General features: G+C 43.4%; 1 protein-coding gene across 2 annotated transcripts; it reads right to left on the bottom strand.

Moving 5' to 3' along the window:
• Nucleotides 1-348: 348 nt before the first annotated feature.
• INHBA (inhibin subunit beta A) lies at nucleotides 349-14,733 on the bottom strand. 2 transcript variants are annotated; one of them, XM_081285015.1, is made up of 3 exons: nucleotides 14,629-14,733; nucleotides 11,611-12,114; nucleotides 349-2,219 (listed from the first exon to the last, which is right to left on the bottom strand). In XM_081285015.1, the coding sequence occupies exons 2-3, from the start codon at nucleotides 11,996-11,998 to the stop codon at nucleotides 1,333-1,335; spliced, it is 1,275 nt and encodes a 424-aa protein (XP_081141141.1). In that variant the 5' UTR covers nucleotides 11,999-12,114; nucleotides 14,629-14,733; the 3' UTR covers nucleotides 349-1,332. The 2 variants fall into 2 exon arrangements, with proteins under 2 accessions (XP_081141141.1, XP_081141140.1); XM_081285014.1 differs by lacking the exon at nucleotides 14,629-14,733 and having other exon boundaries at nucleotides 11,611-12,189.
• Between the last annotated feature and the right edge of the window lie 960 nt (nucleotides 14,734-15,693).

The raw sequence follows: 15,693 nt of genomic DNA, 5'->3' as shown, positions 1-15,693 counted from the left end.
CCAGTATGAAATGTCCTGTTTCATGGATGTAAAAGGAGTCAAAAACCAAACTTCTCAGGGCTTTTAAGCCTGAACACAATCCCCCCTACTCAACCTTGAATCTCAACCCCTGACTCATTGATGGTAAATGATACCAACCACAGACAGACTGTTTAAAGGCTCACACAAATGTCTTTGGTGTATGTGTCTATTTTTTTAAGGTACAAAATAATAATAATAATTATAATTATAATAATAAAAATAGCTATTTTGTGTGCTGTAGCAGTTCTTTTATAGCTCACATTAAGTGCAGCTCTTAAACCCCACCCCCACCCCCACCCAAAGAAAATACTTGTTAAATAAGGATTAGACAGGTCAAACACCATTGTAGTGCAAATAGTAAACGATAAAAAAAAAAAAAAACAACATTTACAAAATATAGAAATGTTTGGATCCAACAGATGGACAAACATATTCCTTTCAAGTATCTCTCCTTGAAGAAAATAAAAATTAATCAGGTTACTTCCGATACAAAAAAGTCTCTCTTTTTGTTCTCTCTCAGGTAAACAGTTTCAAACCTATTAGGTTGCATAGTTCTAAGATCATAAGCACCTTAACGAAATGTAACTTGGTATTCTTTTTTCCTTGATCTTTCATTCTTCCCATTCTTGTTCTCAATTTTTTTTTTTAATGTTGGTTTTTTTGTTTTGTTTTGTCTTGTTGAGAAAGTGGTGCAGAAAAAGAAAGTGTGACCACCTGCACACGCCTGTTCTTTTACTGGTATGTGTGTGTATGTGGTGTGTGGAAACGCCTGTGTGGGCATGTCTGGTGACATATGCAGACATAGTGTCACACAGACATGCATGTGACCTGGGTAGCTGGGTGGGACTGGCCCTTCCAAACTCATGGCTTTCTAGACATAATTTGGGTCATGCTAGTCCACGGTTACTGCAGACTAGACAAGGTGACTTGGAGCTCACAGGGGAACCGCAAGGGGGGAGAGGACAATACCCGGTTAAACAACTGAGGTCATCAGTTTGATCTCGGAAGAAATGAAGGGTACACCCTTCTCCCTTTCCCTCCCAATTCCTGTCTCCTTCACTGCTTCATCTCTGAGCCCTGGCTAAGGATATTTTTTTTTCCCCACATCCTCCTTCATCTATTTCATCATGTTTTTAGTTTTTGTCTCTTTTTTTTTGTTCATTTTTTTGTTTTTTGTTTTTTTGTTTGTTTTTTAATTTCTATTTTTTTCTGGTTGTTAAACTCAGAAACCTTAATTTTTTTTTTCTTCATTTTGCCACTGTCTTCTCTGATCAACCCTAGTTCCCTTCCCCCCGCCCAGGGTGGGTGACTCTAGGAACACCCACACTCCTCCACGATCATGTTCTGAATGTCCTTTTTGATGATGTTTTGCCCATCGTCATAGTACAGCATGGACATGGGTCTCAGCTTGGTGGGCACACAGCACGACTTGAGGTTGGCAAAGGGGCTGTGACCCCGCATGCGGTAGTGGTTGATGACTGTCGAGTGAAAGGACAGTGAGGACCCCGACGTGCCTGCTATGTGGCTGGGGCACTCACCCTCGCAGTAGTTGGCATGATAGCCTGAGGGAGCGATGATCCAGTCGTTCCAGCCAATGTCCTTGAAGCTGACAAAGAACTGTTTCTTACAGCAGATGTTGACCTTGCCGTCACACTCCAGGCCCCGCCGTCGCCTGCGGTGAGGGTGGTCTTCTGACTGCCGAGCCTGCAGCATGAGGAAGGGTCTGTGTGACTGCTCCTTTTCCTCATCTGCTGCTCCTTCACCTCCATCCTTCTTCTTCCCATCCCCGTCCTCTTCTTTCTTCTTCTTCTTGCCCAGGAGCACCAGGCTGGCGCCGCTCTCCTGGCACTGCTCACAGGCAATCCGCACATCCAGGGAGCTCTTGCCCTGGTCCAGCAATCGCTGGATGCTGCTGGAGACAGGAAAGATGTGCCAGGTGCTCTTCCGAGCATCCACCACCTTCTCAGATAGCAACAGTTCACTCCTCTCCCCCTTTAAGCCTACTTCCTCGGCCTCATCCCCCGTGTCCAAGCTGCCCTGTGGGTGCTTCTGCTGCTGAAAGAGGCGGATGGTGACTTTGGTCCTGGTTCTGTTGGCCTTGGGGACTTTCAGGAAGAGCCAGATTTCCGCACGCTCCACCACAGACAGGTCGCTGCCTTCCTTGGAAATCTCAAAGTGCAGAGTCTTCCTGGCTGTGCCTGAAGACAAAATGCAGCACAAGATACAACAGGAACAGTTGTTAATTCCAGTGTTTGCATCTACTCACTATTTTTCTAGGCAAGCAAGAGTCTTCTGCTATAGACGGTCTAACACAGGGGACAGCAAATTGGACAGCCCATTGGCCAAATCCATTTCAGAGAGGCCCTCAAGATTGGCTTTTATATTCTTAAATGGTTGAAGAAAACTCATATTTTGTAACATGGGAAATTCAAACTTTAGTGCCCATAAATAAAGTTCTACAGCAACAGCTAAACTCATCTCTTTCTAAGTTGCTTAAGGCCACATTTGCAGTATAATACAGAATTTAGTAGCTATGAGACTCTGGACCAAAAAGCCTAAAATATTTGCCCTCTGGCCTCTGATGGAAAAAAAAAAAAAGTTTGCAATCCCTTGGTTTAGAATGAAGAGGGCCTGCTGTCCTGTGTCTATTGCCTCACTGCTTAATCTCAATTTCATCTTCTATGAAATGGGAATGACATAATGATATTTGACCTATTATCTCACAGGCTCAGAAGGACCAAGTAGGAGAACAAAATGAAAACACTCCACACACTCTGGAAAGCTATGGGAATATTCTCACATGAACAGGCTAACACCCTCTCCCCACCCCGACGTATAGCTCAGTATGGGCAGCACTTTGAGCTGGCCTCCCCTTCCCTGTCACCACCCTGCCCTCATTCCTCTATCACCTCGATCCTGGGGTCTTTGACTACAGCAGGCTTTTCTTTAAAGTGAACTCTGTAGGATCCAGTCAGGCTCTTCCTAGTCCTTTTTCCATTAAGCTACTAAAGGATTCTTCCCCAAAGATGGATCTGATCACACCACCCACTCTTTTGAGTCCTTTCCTGACTTCCTATAGCTCTCAGCATCCAAAGGCAACTCCCCAGGACTTTGAACTCTGTGTCAGCCTTCAACTCCAGCTCTTACCCAGCACCCTGCTCTCAGTGGTCCAGTTTCAAGGTATTTCCTTGAGGGGTGATGAATCCCATGCTGTGGTTCACCTGTAGGCAGTGATACCTGCTGTCCCTGCTGCCTAGATACTGCTGCCCCATCCCCAGCTCACTACCCTGAGTGGCTGATCGTAATAATGTTTCAGTTTTCAGATTGGACTACACTTTCTCCAAAAGTTTTCCCTCTCATCTTCTTGGCCACCACCCTCTTGCCAGTATAGTTTAGGATGCCGGAGGTCTGAGGTCTTATTTGAATATCTCATTCACTGCCATAGTCTAGTGTTTAGAACAGAGTAGGCAATTACTTGACCACTACTTAACAAATGGAGGCATTCTTAGCATTGAGTTCTATTAAAGTAAGAGCCACCTTGTACCTCTGAATCCTTCACTTTGCCTCTGCCCCTTTATAATGTACTAAATGAGCCCCCAAAACATATTTCAAATGGGAACGGCTGCTAACACAGGGGAAATCCTTGCATTGTCAGAATAGTGGCTTCAGCAACCATTCATTTCTAGCCTAATTCTAAAATTAGAAAGTCATCCAGTTCCTTTTATTTTTTTTTCATATGCACCTGTATGTTTATTATGCAGCACCATTTACTCCAAGAAGCAGGTGTTCTGACTAGGATCCTTTGATTAATCAAATATTTTCCCTCGATTCCCTGTTTACCACTCGGTGGTGTATAGAAACAGGTCCTCTTTACCAGGCCTATTTACAACTGTCCACTGTACATGGATCCCAGGTACAAATCTGGGAGCAATCTTCAAGAAGTTCATCTTAGAAGTCACAACTCCCTAGGAGGATCTCCCTGCCTAGATTTCTATAGCTAACGGAAATCCAGCCGTACTTATCACTCGAGGCCCTGAGATGTTTACGGTACTATAAATTTCAGGCACAGTTTCAAGTTCTCTGCAGCAGAAGGCAGGCTTTTCTGTGCACTGCGCACTGTCGATTCTGTTCTTAATTTAACACGCTCTGCACACTGTGATTATGATAGTGGTAAATTCACTGAGGCAAGGGCCAAGAAGGGCTGCATATGGATATGAAGGGTTCTCTGGCATCTTTGTACAAACTTGCCACGATGATGATGGTGGTGGTGGCACGGGAGTTCCTCTGACTCCAACCTCATGTATCTGGCAGGAGTTGAAATGAATAATAAAGCAGGGTTTGTGATTAGAGAGAACACCAGAGCAGGGAGCAGTTAGAGGGGGAAGCTGTCTTATTTTAGAAAGCATGATGACTTTTTTTTTTTTAATGTGAATCCTATATTACCCTTTGCTAAGAATTGATGGTGTTTTTGTTGTTGTTTTTAAGAAAGCAAACAATTAAGGAAGATCATTTAATCTAAAATGGCAATCAGAAGCTGATTTTCAGGCGATAGGGTCCAATGGAGACCAGAGAGAGAGGTTGACAGAAATGTTCCCAGCCTCTGCTACTGGCCCAGAAGAACCTGCAGGTTCCTGCTCCTATGTGTGGGCACCTCGGCCCTACTTGGTGGAGAATATTGACAAGCTGCATGCTGCTTCCCCTTCTGCCTCTGTGCAGGACAGCTTCTGACATCCTAAGCTGGACAGAGTGTCACTCAATAGACAGAGAGATAGTAGCTGCTAAAAGAAGCCAGAGGACATAAGTTTGTATATTGTTTTGCTAGAAAAGCAAACCTGACTAATGCCCTGGATGGGAAGGATCATTGGATTTCAGGGAACAGGTAACACATCCCCTCCACCCCAGGCTCTGCTCTGCCCTCATACATGCTTGACCTGGGGGAAGTGGGGAAGGGTGAAGGTGGCTGGATGGCCATGATAATCCTCATGCTGAACTTTCCATGAATAAAATCCAGAGCCAGGCACAGAGGCTTGGGGGTGGGGGGACGAGGGAGGGTTAATTGGTCAACCCAAACAAGTGACAGCCACATGCAAACTGCTTTTGTGGGTCTGGGGAGAGCAAGGCCAAGTGATGCCCATCACACAGCCCTGCAGGACTGCCCCTCGTTTCACAAGAGCAGGTTTCTAATGCACGATCTAGCCCCACCCCTTCTTCACAGGCAGCTGTACTTGGAAGCAAATGATTTAGTGTTCCTGAGAGAGGATTGTACAAAGAGAGTACTCATTAGAGGGGGCTCAATCTGTCAGGTGCTGTTATATTAGGATCAGAGAGTCATCATAAAATGACTTTCGCACTGGTCTTGGCTGATAATTAACTGTATGGCATCGCCTGTGTGTTGTGGGGAAGCACGGGTGCTGATTTATGCATCAGTTTAATTATCTGAACTGAAAGACTGTTCCCTGTAGCTGCATCCACTGCCTGCCTGCTTTCTCTCTCCCCCATATTTCTGACATTTGGATTTTCCCCCTACTAATTGACATGCCTGTCGCCTCCTTCTCCTGGTGTCCATTTCTGGAACTGCTATTTGTAATATTGCATGATATTTTATCAGGGAAAAAAATAAAACTGAGATCCAATTTCATGAAAATGCTGTTGCCATAATGCTCAGGAGGACAGGGGGAAGAGAGAGAGTCAAGTCTTCCTAATGTCTACCTCATATGCAGGTACATTTTACAGGTTCTATTGTATTCTGACTGATTAAGCAGTGCATATTTTTTTCTTTTACATTAGCTTTCATTGCAGAAGGGGGTGGGGAGAATGAGCTGGCTAGAAGCTGACATGGAATTACTGTTTATCAGGGCTGTCGGTTTCAGAAATCTATGACAACCCTTAGATTTCTTAGGGATGAAAAAATACGATAAATAGTCAATTTGTTCTATTCCCTCTATGTCTATATTATCTGAGGGAGATTGCTGTACTGCAGTGTCGCTCTCAGGATGCCCCCAATCTGCAAATCTCTACGCATAACAATTTGAAAAATGGAAGAAGGTTGCCTAAGGCTGGGATGTTTAGGATCAATTTCTAATCAGTTTCAGGTTTGACTTAAACATCTGGTGCTAGAAAATCCTGAAATGGAAGCCTCCCATAATGCTTCGTGAGCAGGTATGACATGAGTTTGTACAGGTGTGCCCTGAGTTCCTACACTGTTTTCTAGCTATCCAGATATAGCTAGATGCTTTGCTAACCTTTCATTACCTACTCTCTGATAATATTCTTTTCATCTTCTGTGCTATTTTTTTCCCTCCCAAAGCTGGTGAGCAAGGTTTGTATCACAGCCTGCTCTGCCTGAGTAATTCACTAAGAAAGTCCCACGCAAACCCATGTGGGTGATAATATCTCATCACTTAAACCCCTGTGAGCTTGGTGGACACATCCCAAAGGGAGAGAAAAATGGTGCAGAAAACTGGGTAGGGATCAATTTTGCACCTTACAGAGAATATCTTTGAAATGTTGCCTGGTGGGAGGGCTGGATGGAGGAAAGACTGCGTAAGCTGGAAGGAAAGGTGTTTGTAACACATTCTCCTTTGCTTTCAGAATTTTTCAATAACTCAATCATGAAGGCATGCCAAGGGTTAAGCTGGTAAGCCCCCTTGTTGTTCCCTTCCCACACCTTAGAATGCAAAAGGCTGCTCATCCAAAAGTCCAGCATCTCAGATTTGTGGGTGTCTGAACACTTCCAATTAAATAAGCAATACACACATGCAGTGTTTCGGTTTTGTTTTGTTTTGTTTTGCTCACCAGGGTCCTGCGTAAAGTATGCTGCCCTTTTATATATGGGTAATAATTATGTCTCTAATGTTAATGTGGAAAGCCTTGCTGTTTATAGAGCTTATTTAACTCACCATGGGGGGAGGAAAGCCTTGCTGTAAAAAGCGTCTGTTACTTTAATTTTCCATTCTTCATCAAGGTTTCCCTGTGCCTAGATATGGCATAGTCAATGGCAGAGCATAGAGAGCTGCCATTTACAGCGTGTGTGTTCTCTAAGCACTAACTTTGCATCTGGACTGCTTCCAGGAGTTTCTGCAAAAGGCAGCAAGCAGGGTATTTAAGGGTTATTCCTCCTTTGACCTACAGTAGAGGATCCTGCCTGTAGAAGAACTATGGGTTTGGTTGTAAGTTATCTTGACTGACTGCTTTTACTTTTTAGTCTCAATTTCCCTCCTTGGAATCCGCATTATTGTAAATGTTCAGTTGTAAATGTTCAGTCACAAACATTCATCGCATATGACTCTTCCACTTAAGTGGTAATGAATAAGAAGGTTAAATATTGGGGGATATTGATGAGGGGGTCTTAGCTTCCTAAAAAACATTCTCAAGGGTCAACCTACCATATTTTAGAGATTTCTAAAGTTCCTGAGAACTTTTACACTTTTGGTTTTGAACCCAAGAACCAATCGAGTATGAAGAATTCTGTACTACATACAGCTAAAGAGATCATGCTGAAGTATTTTTTAGCAGAAGAAGGGGCCAAGATAAATAAGTATTTTCAAGGAAAGTGCCTGGGAAGGCATTACTCCAATTCTTCAAATGTAAAAACTGAATTTCTACCCTGACATCTCCCCCACCCCCATTCCTGCTCACCTACTGCACAGGCCGAAAACCACTATTAATCTCTTCCACATCTTCCCCCCTTCATTCCTCTCCACACCCCCAGTTCGCATCCTCAGCAGCTGAACACCATGTTCCTACCAGGCGTTAAATAAATAGCCTTTTTCCTCCCTTTTTGAAGTCACTTGTCATTTGTCGCTGGTGAGAAGTGTTGATAAGTCAGGCAAACCAGGCAACAGAATGAGGGGAGATGGAAGATGTTTTTGTAAAACTCAGACGACCGTATTAGGGAGAGACTCGTGAGCAAATCAGTATCGTTGATGATTCATGGTCACATTTCTCCATGCTCTGCTTTGTTTGCTTTTGAAATTTATCACTCGTCTGCCTTCCATAGAGCTCCGGAATGTTCACATGTATCACTAGCATTCCCATTTCCTCGCCTTCTGTCTCTTTTAATGTATTACAGGTAGTCGTGTTTCTCCCATCCCATAAAATCCTAACTTTTTCAGCAGGATGAGAAGGGACAGGAAGTAATTGATAATCACCAAGATTAGGGTGCTACAGACTGGGGCTTCCAGTAGGCGCGACTGCCTTTCCCAGATGAACAGATGAAGACCAAAAGTCTTTGGAATGCGCCCTCTTGTGGCCAATCTTTCCCCATTATTCCGAGAAGAAAGTGTGTAACCCCTAAAAGTTCAGAGGTTCAAGCGGAGGAGTGATTCACAGGACAGCTCAGAAGACAGGTGGGGAATGGAAGGGTGGGAGTCAACTCCACTTTGAGATGCCTTTCCTGGGGTGGTGGTAGGGAAAATAGTCACCAAGGAAGCCTGGGAAGACACCTGTTTGAGCAGTGTACACTTCTAACTCAAATGTACTGTAAGTGGCATCCTCGAGAGGGGAGATTTATGTGCTGCTTTCAACAATGCCTAGGCTAGGGGAGCATTATCCATTTCTTGGTGTATCCTTTGTCTTTCCCCATCTTTCTGAAATAAGCACTCTCAATTGCTAAGTTAACCATGAGAATCAGCATCTAGATTTGGCAGCCTGTGGAAACCCAAAGGTATATTGTTATTGTATGTTGACTGACAGGCTACTGTCATGAATCAAGAGAAAGCAAAATGAGATATACCAAGCAAAAAGGCCTCTGCTTTAGTTTCATTGACAAAGTGGTAGTTGGCTTCATTTTACTCATCCCTACTGCCTTCCCTTCGAAGCCAGGACTTATATAAACATTGAGGATTTGGGGCCAGCCCTGCAAAGAACACACTAGTTTTGGGGAGCAATCCTGAGTGATAGCCATAATAAGAAAATCATTCTTATTTGTTGGGATAAATTTCAGAAAGCCTTAGAATGATTTCTCTGTTCAGCCAATAACTCACATCATTTTTGAAAAGCTGAGCACAATGGAACAAATTCAGTTAAAAGAGTTCAAGGTACCTTCAGATTTGTGATCTCTCCACTGCAGTGGTCATGCCTTGGCTTTATTAAACAATCAGGGGGGAAAGGCCAAAATTAAACATGCCTCCCAAGACTGAGGAATATTGAGGTTGAAAGACACATGAGTGGCATGCTCATGGGTGACACTTATGTCTGAATTTTATTCTGTCCAAGTAGTTATAAAGAAAAGTAAAGTGCATGCTCTCTTTATTCTCTAAGAACCAGGACGTTCCACATAGTTGGAATGTCATTAAAGTTGTATTATTCCAAAAGCAACAAGACATAGATCTTTGCCCATCATTTTTATATATTCACTACAAGTATTAAAATGACAAATGTGTTTCCTGGGTAGGCAAAATCGGCAACAAAATGCTTGCATGGTACGGTTTAGAGAATAGCAATATAAATTACTATATTTCATATAGCAATCATAAAATCTGTGAAATTATATTAAATCAACTTGAAGTTGATGTCTATAACTTCTCAGAAGAGAAAAGTAAGCAATTGTACTAAGCCCTCCTGTAAGAATCCAAAGTCAAGATGTAAACTCAACCAGGAGAAGTTTCCCATTACAAACCTTAAACTTTAGTCAACATAAACTGCCTTTTTAAAAAGTAACTCATTTTCTCCCAAACTAAATCCCAAACAGAGAAGTAAAAAATGACAAGATCCTATATAACTGAGAGATCGATTAGCACTGAGTCGAGGGCCATAAGTAAGAAGGAATGTAAATGGTACGATTCTTTCGCTGCCAAATGTCTAAATGCCAAGAGAGTGCTTTTCTGTACAAGTCCAGTAAGTCAGAAGGAGAGACATATTGCTAGCATGTACAGTTAAAAGTGATCAGAAGCATAGGTATACTTAGCCTATGTGATTAGAGCCAAGTGAGTAGAAGCTGCACCCAAGGCCGTCAGAGGTGGAGGTTGGCATATAAAAACACAACCTGGGTCCCTTCATACACAGCAAACCTCTGGACCACTGGAATTCATTCTACTGGCACAGCCCGATGTCACAGTATTTGCTTTCCTTCATATCCACAAGTAAAGCTTGAGGAAAATCAGGTGGTAACTTGAAAACTCCAACCTGACTTTTTTCTCAATAAGTTTCAGAAGATAAAGTCACAATGCTTTGGGGGGGGGGGCTGCATCCAAAAAGAACTCTCAGGAAGTAAGTTGGATCTTCCTTAAACCACAGAGGCTTCAGGGGAGAGATCTAACCTGCCCAGGAAGCTTAGGGCCACTGAGGCTTCTTCCACAGGGGGAAACCATGAAACCTGCAGGCTATCCTTTCCCCAAAAAGGATGCTGTGGTCTCCCATGGCTTTCTTGAAAACAGAACATCTGAGTCAACAGGTTTTCAGGATTGGAAATTCTGAGTGTTGCCTTAATTGTTTATACTGCTGCGGCAAACTTTTAAACAAAATGCTGGGAGTTCCTGCACATACTTTACTGGCCATATGCTCTACCAAACAAAACAATGGCATTCCTTTCAAATGGATTTGGCAAGCAATCTGATTCTTTAGCCTGGCATTACCATGAAAGCAACATGGTATTAACACATCTGTGTGCCCAGCGTGCATGGGCTTGTAGGCATGCAAAAAGATCTGTGTCCTGTAACTATAAAAATAGCCTGGCTCCAAGTCCACCACCCATAGTTTTGACAGGTATTTTCTATTCAGCAACAGGTTACTGTGGTCGTGGGCCAACAATTAGAATCTATTTATTAAAGTTCTTCCTCTTAAGGATAGAGTGAGAGTTCACTGTAGTATATGAGAGCACTTTGTCAAGGTTGCATTCCTTGGCAGAGAGTTCCTGGTAACTTTACAAAGAACAAAACTGGGTTTTTTGGGATTTTCTTTTGGCTTTTTTTTTTTTTTTTTTTTTTTTTTGTACAGAGAGCAAAAGTCAGTGCTCCCAAAGTGACTGCTGGTTCATTGTCAACTGTCCACTAAAGTAGCTTTTTACTGCCTAGTATGTGCTGTGCACTTGCAGACAGTTTCTAAAGGTAAAAATGACTGTCACTAGTATGTATGTCCTGTGTCTCTCATGTGGCCCCAGATTGGACTTTCAAAGGAAAGGTTTGTTTTAGGTAACGACTTTATGCCAATCTACTCTGATCCCCTGCACTCTCGCATCCCACCCCCAATAAAAACTTTGGATGAGGACCTGAAGACAACTCTGTTTCCTCTAGCACCCGAAAATGCCCAGCTTTCATCTGACTGCTCAGATCTGGTTTCATAGGCAGGGCGAGGGAGCCCCTCTCAGATTGGTTTCTAGCTGCAGATTGGCCCAAGAGCTTCCTCCCTGTGTGACCGGCTGAGTTTAGCAAGTGTAAGCTGGTCATCTCCAGGCAGAGCTCACCCGATAATTCCATTTCTCTGGAGTCCTCTCCCACTCCTCCCCGTCTGCTACCTAACAACTAATAACCTTCCCAGGCAGTTTCCAGCGGGAGAGAAAAGAAGTTCCTCCTAGGACTGCAAAAGAAATATATTTTACTGCCCCCGCCCTCACTCCCCCCACCCCCACCCCCCGCAAATGCCAGCACCAACCTGATTCCGCAAACGTGATGATCTCCGAAGTCTGCTCCATAAGTTCATTCATTTCTGCCCTCCTTCCAATGTCATCCTCAATCTCCACATACCCGTTCTCCCCCACTTTGCCCACATGAAGCTTTCTGATCGCGTTCAGAAGCGCCGCCTTGGGCACCGGCTGGGTGACATCGGGTCTCTTCTTCAAATGCAGCATGTTTAAAATGTGCTTCTTTACGGCCTCCACCATCTCTGGCTGAGAGTTGGGTACATCCTTTGGGAGGGTGGCCAGCGCACAGGACGGACAGTCGGGGGCTGCGCTGTGCCCCTCGGATCCTGGGGTGGGGGAACTCCTCACTATAATCCAGCAACTTGCCCACAGAAATCCTCTCAGCCAAAGCAAGGGCATCCTGGCAGGAAAAGTTGTTGTGATTGCCTTTTTTTAAAAAGGCCCTGCTTTTCCTCCCCCCTCACGCACAGGTTTTTTTGGATTTTTTTTTTTCCTTCTCCTCTTCAGCAAATTCTCTGGAACAAGAGCAAAAAGTTTTCTGTGAAGTTTTGTTTGCAGGTTCCCTCTCTGAATGCAGTCAGTGCTGTAGGTTTGTGGCTGTCAGGGAGGAGAGTTCTGACTGTCTCCGAGTAAAAGAGAAGGAAGGAGGGAGGGAGGGAGGGAGAGAGGGAGGGAGGGAAAGAGGGAGGGAGGGAGAGACAGGGTGGGGGGGAGACAGAGACAGAGAGAGGATGGGAGGGAGAGAGACAGAGAGAGAGGAGAGAGGGGGAGAGAAGAGAGAGGGAAAGGGGGGGAAAGGGAGAGAGAGAGAGGGAGAGGGAGAGAGGGAGAGAGAGGGAGAGAGAGGGAGAGAGGGAGAGAGAGAGAGAGAGAGAGAGAGAGAGAGAGAGAGAGAGAGAGAACGATTGGCCCTAAGTGAGTGAGTGAATGGGAGAGGGAGGGAGTTTGTCTGTGAGTAAAGGCTGTGATTAGGGAGGGAGGGAGGGACAGCCCGTTTTCTGACAGGCTGCTTTCCTTCTGCTCGTTGCTCCCTCTCACACACCTCTCTTCAAATATCACCATTCTCGGGGGTTCTACGTTCCCTCTACAATAAATTCTCCTCATTTTGTTCACTTCTTCTTCTTTTCTTTTTCTTTCTTTCTTTTTTTTCTTTCTTTCTCAGCCTAGTCCCCTTGCTTCACCTTCTTCCTTTTTTGGAGGGGGAAAAATAAAACCCAACCAAAGGCACTATCTCAATCCACAGGGATAGTTTGATTGGAAAAGTCTGCCCCCGCAGCCCCTCCACTCCACCTCCACTGTCCTGGGTGATGACCCACCCACCTGGCTGAGGTGGGGCTGACAGGTAGCAGAGGTCAGGGGAGAGGGGCCCAGGGGCGTGCTACTGTGTGCTCTGCCCCCAGGGAATCCAGAGTGGCTCCTTTTCCCCCATTCATTCATATTTAAATGTTCAGAGTCTTCAACCCCAGGCTGGCGATCTGAGGGAGCGCAACAGAACTTTTGTTTGGGGCCACAGAACATACTTTACTTTTCCCAACTGGGCAATGTAGCAGGGCACAGAAAGAGCCAAAGGACAGACAGCACTTAACATGTCTAAGTTCTAGGAAGCACTTTTCTCTCTCCTCTCTCTCGCTGCCCCCTTTCACAAATTACAGCCTACCACCCCTTGCCCCGACTTCACAGATAAAACACAAAATTCATTTGGCCTTTCCCACATTCTTTCATAAAAAGAGTGTACTCGTATGACGTGAATAACTGGCCCTATGGGGAAAGAATCTCTAAAATATATTGGCAAATTATTTTTCTCTGTCATGTGATAGTTTTTTCAGCTTGTCCCCTGCCCAGTCCTGACCAGTACATTCATGGAGGGACTCCTCCACTGCTCCCTTTTCCCTCAAAGGAACAGCCTAGATGAAATCATCATGGATTTTAGTGCTCACAGAAAAAGAAAAATGTGCATGTTTAAACAATGCCTTTCTGAGGCTTTTTTTTACCCCCCCCCCCAACTCCTTTTTCTTCATTTTCTGTCTTATTGCTTTTATCTTGCAGAAGTATCTTTAAGGGGTCCATCTGTTAAAGCTTTCCTTCCTTCTCGGTTTCTTTCCCACACATAAGCCCTCTTGGTTTCTGTAGATACAGTCAGCTTATATCTGACACCTAGTGTGTTCAGAGCATTCTAGTCAAGCAAGGTAGCTTGGCTGGAAAAGAGTTAATAAGTATTACTACACACATAAGATCTGAGTACAAGGGGGAGATAACGATAAAATTGTGACACCTAAGTTAAAATTACAGTTTGCAGAGGTAACAGAGCTTTTCTGAATTGCATAGGCTGTCCCCTTTTCAAAAACAACTATTTGCAAGACTTTCTCTGTAGTAGGCTCTCTAACATCTTTGGGGTTTCAGCTCCAGGAACATTAATTGCTCTGCTATTGGGGATAAGACTTTGTCCACATTACCTATAAGTCTCATGTTTTTTAGCAGGAGATGGTGAAAAGATGAGGGAAGAGGGGGTATTTGCATTATAATGGTTTAATAAAACATCATTGTAGTCTAATATTTAACATTGCCCACCTATTTGGAGTCACAGATACAGTACCCAAAGCCTGTTGAAGCCCAATTAAGTTTTACAAGAGAGTCTGAAATAGAACTAAAAGTTTAATGACTCCAAACAACTCAAGAGACCTAATAGTAGCATTTAGATAAGTGCAACTTATCAATATTTGGATTCTCTCTGCATGTGAGTATGTGTGTGTTCCCTGAATTTACTGTTTGCAAATGTAACTCTTAAAAATAGCTTTCTCTTTGGCATATGTACTTGTATATATGTGCTGAGTGGGTTGTATAAACACATAATCTATTTGCATGCTCTAGGACTGTTAAAAGCTGTATTAACCTGCCTGAATAGAAAAAAAAAATTTAAAAAGGTACAAATTACAATGCCCAGGGAAGTGCCAATAAGTTGTAAAATTCTTCCTATCCATTCTGATTCAGAAGGTGCAAAGAGCTCATAAGTAAGAAGGAAAAAGCATTACCTTTCTGGTCCCTTCTCTCTCACCAGCCGGCTCTTGTATCATGTGGTAAGAGCTGTCTGAGTTCCTCTTCATGGTATTGGCACTGTGAAGTTTTATACTGTACTACTTATTTGTACACTCACACATTGGTACCACTCGAACAGAGGAGGGCTGGGGCTTTGTTTGGGATTGGTTAGAATCAGAATGACATCAGCAGATGACTGGTTTTTCCAGTGTGAGACATTTCATAATTCATTATCTAATGGAAATCCCTCTTGGCTTCTGAGACACTACTAGGGTGATGCACTGAGCCAGTGAAACCTCTGGCTGTGACTAGTCTACCTTTTACAAAAAATATTGGAATTAAATAGATCTCAACGAATGTCCAACTTTCAACTTTTACTACTCATACACACACGTCTCGTTATATTCAGGTTCAGTTTTATGTCTTTACATAAAACATCTGTTACTTTGTGAGGTTGTTTCTATTTACAGAGTATTTTATTGTCTTTTACAGGAAGAAAATTCACAGTGTTCTTTATAGGTATTCTAATTTAATTTTTTTTAAAATAGCTATTTCATTGAGGGAAAATATGTATACCCATATGATGATGGTCTTGCCTCCCCTGACCCGCACTATTATTTTACATCTTGAAATTGAATGCCTGCTTCATAAATCATTTATCACCAAGAACTTGGGAAATATTCATTCTCTGCAAATGAACTTCATAAGTATCCTTCCCAGGTCTTTAGAATCCCATTCTAACTAGGGGGAAAAAAAAAACACACATCTTTTTTTTTTTTTTTAACCAGAACTTCAAGTCCTATGATTTCTAAATTGTTACAAATATAAAATGAGATTAATGAAAAGAGGCAAATGCTCCTTGAAACAGGGGTAAAGTTAGGTTTGGGAGGAAGGGCACTGGCAAGTCTCAAAAATAACACAGGAGGGGGGAATCCTCAGACAAGTCTGATGGAGAAGGGTTGTTTGAAGGAGTATAACTGAAGCACAAGCAGGGTTCCCATGACAAGTTGGATAAAATGTGCAAAATTGGGAGCTAATGAAAGCCATATGACCTGATATGT

This window comes from Spermophilus citellus (genome assembly GCF_964194105.1).
Source record: "Spermophilus citellus genome assembly, chromosome: 3".
Lineage (NCBI taxonomy): Eukaryota > Metazoa > Chordata > Mammalia > Rodentia > Sciuridae > Spermophilus > Spermophilus citellus.
Note: the sequence above shows the minus strand (reverse complement) of the source record. Positions and strands in the feature narration are given on the sequence as shown.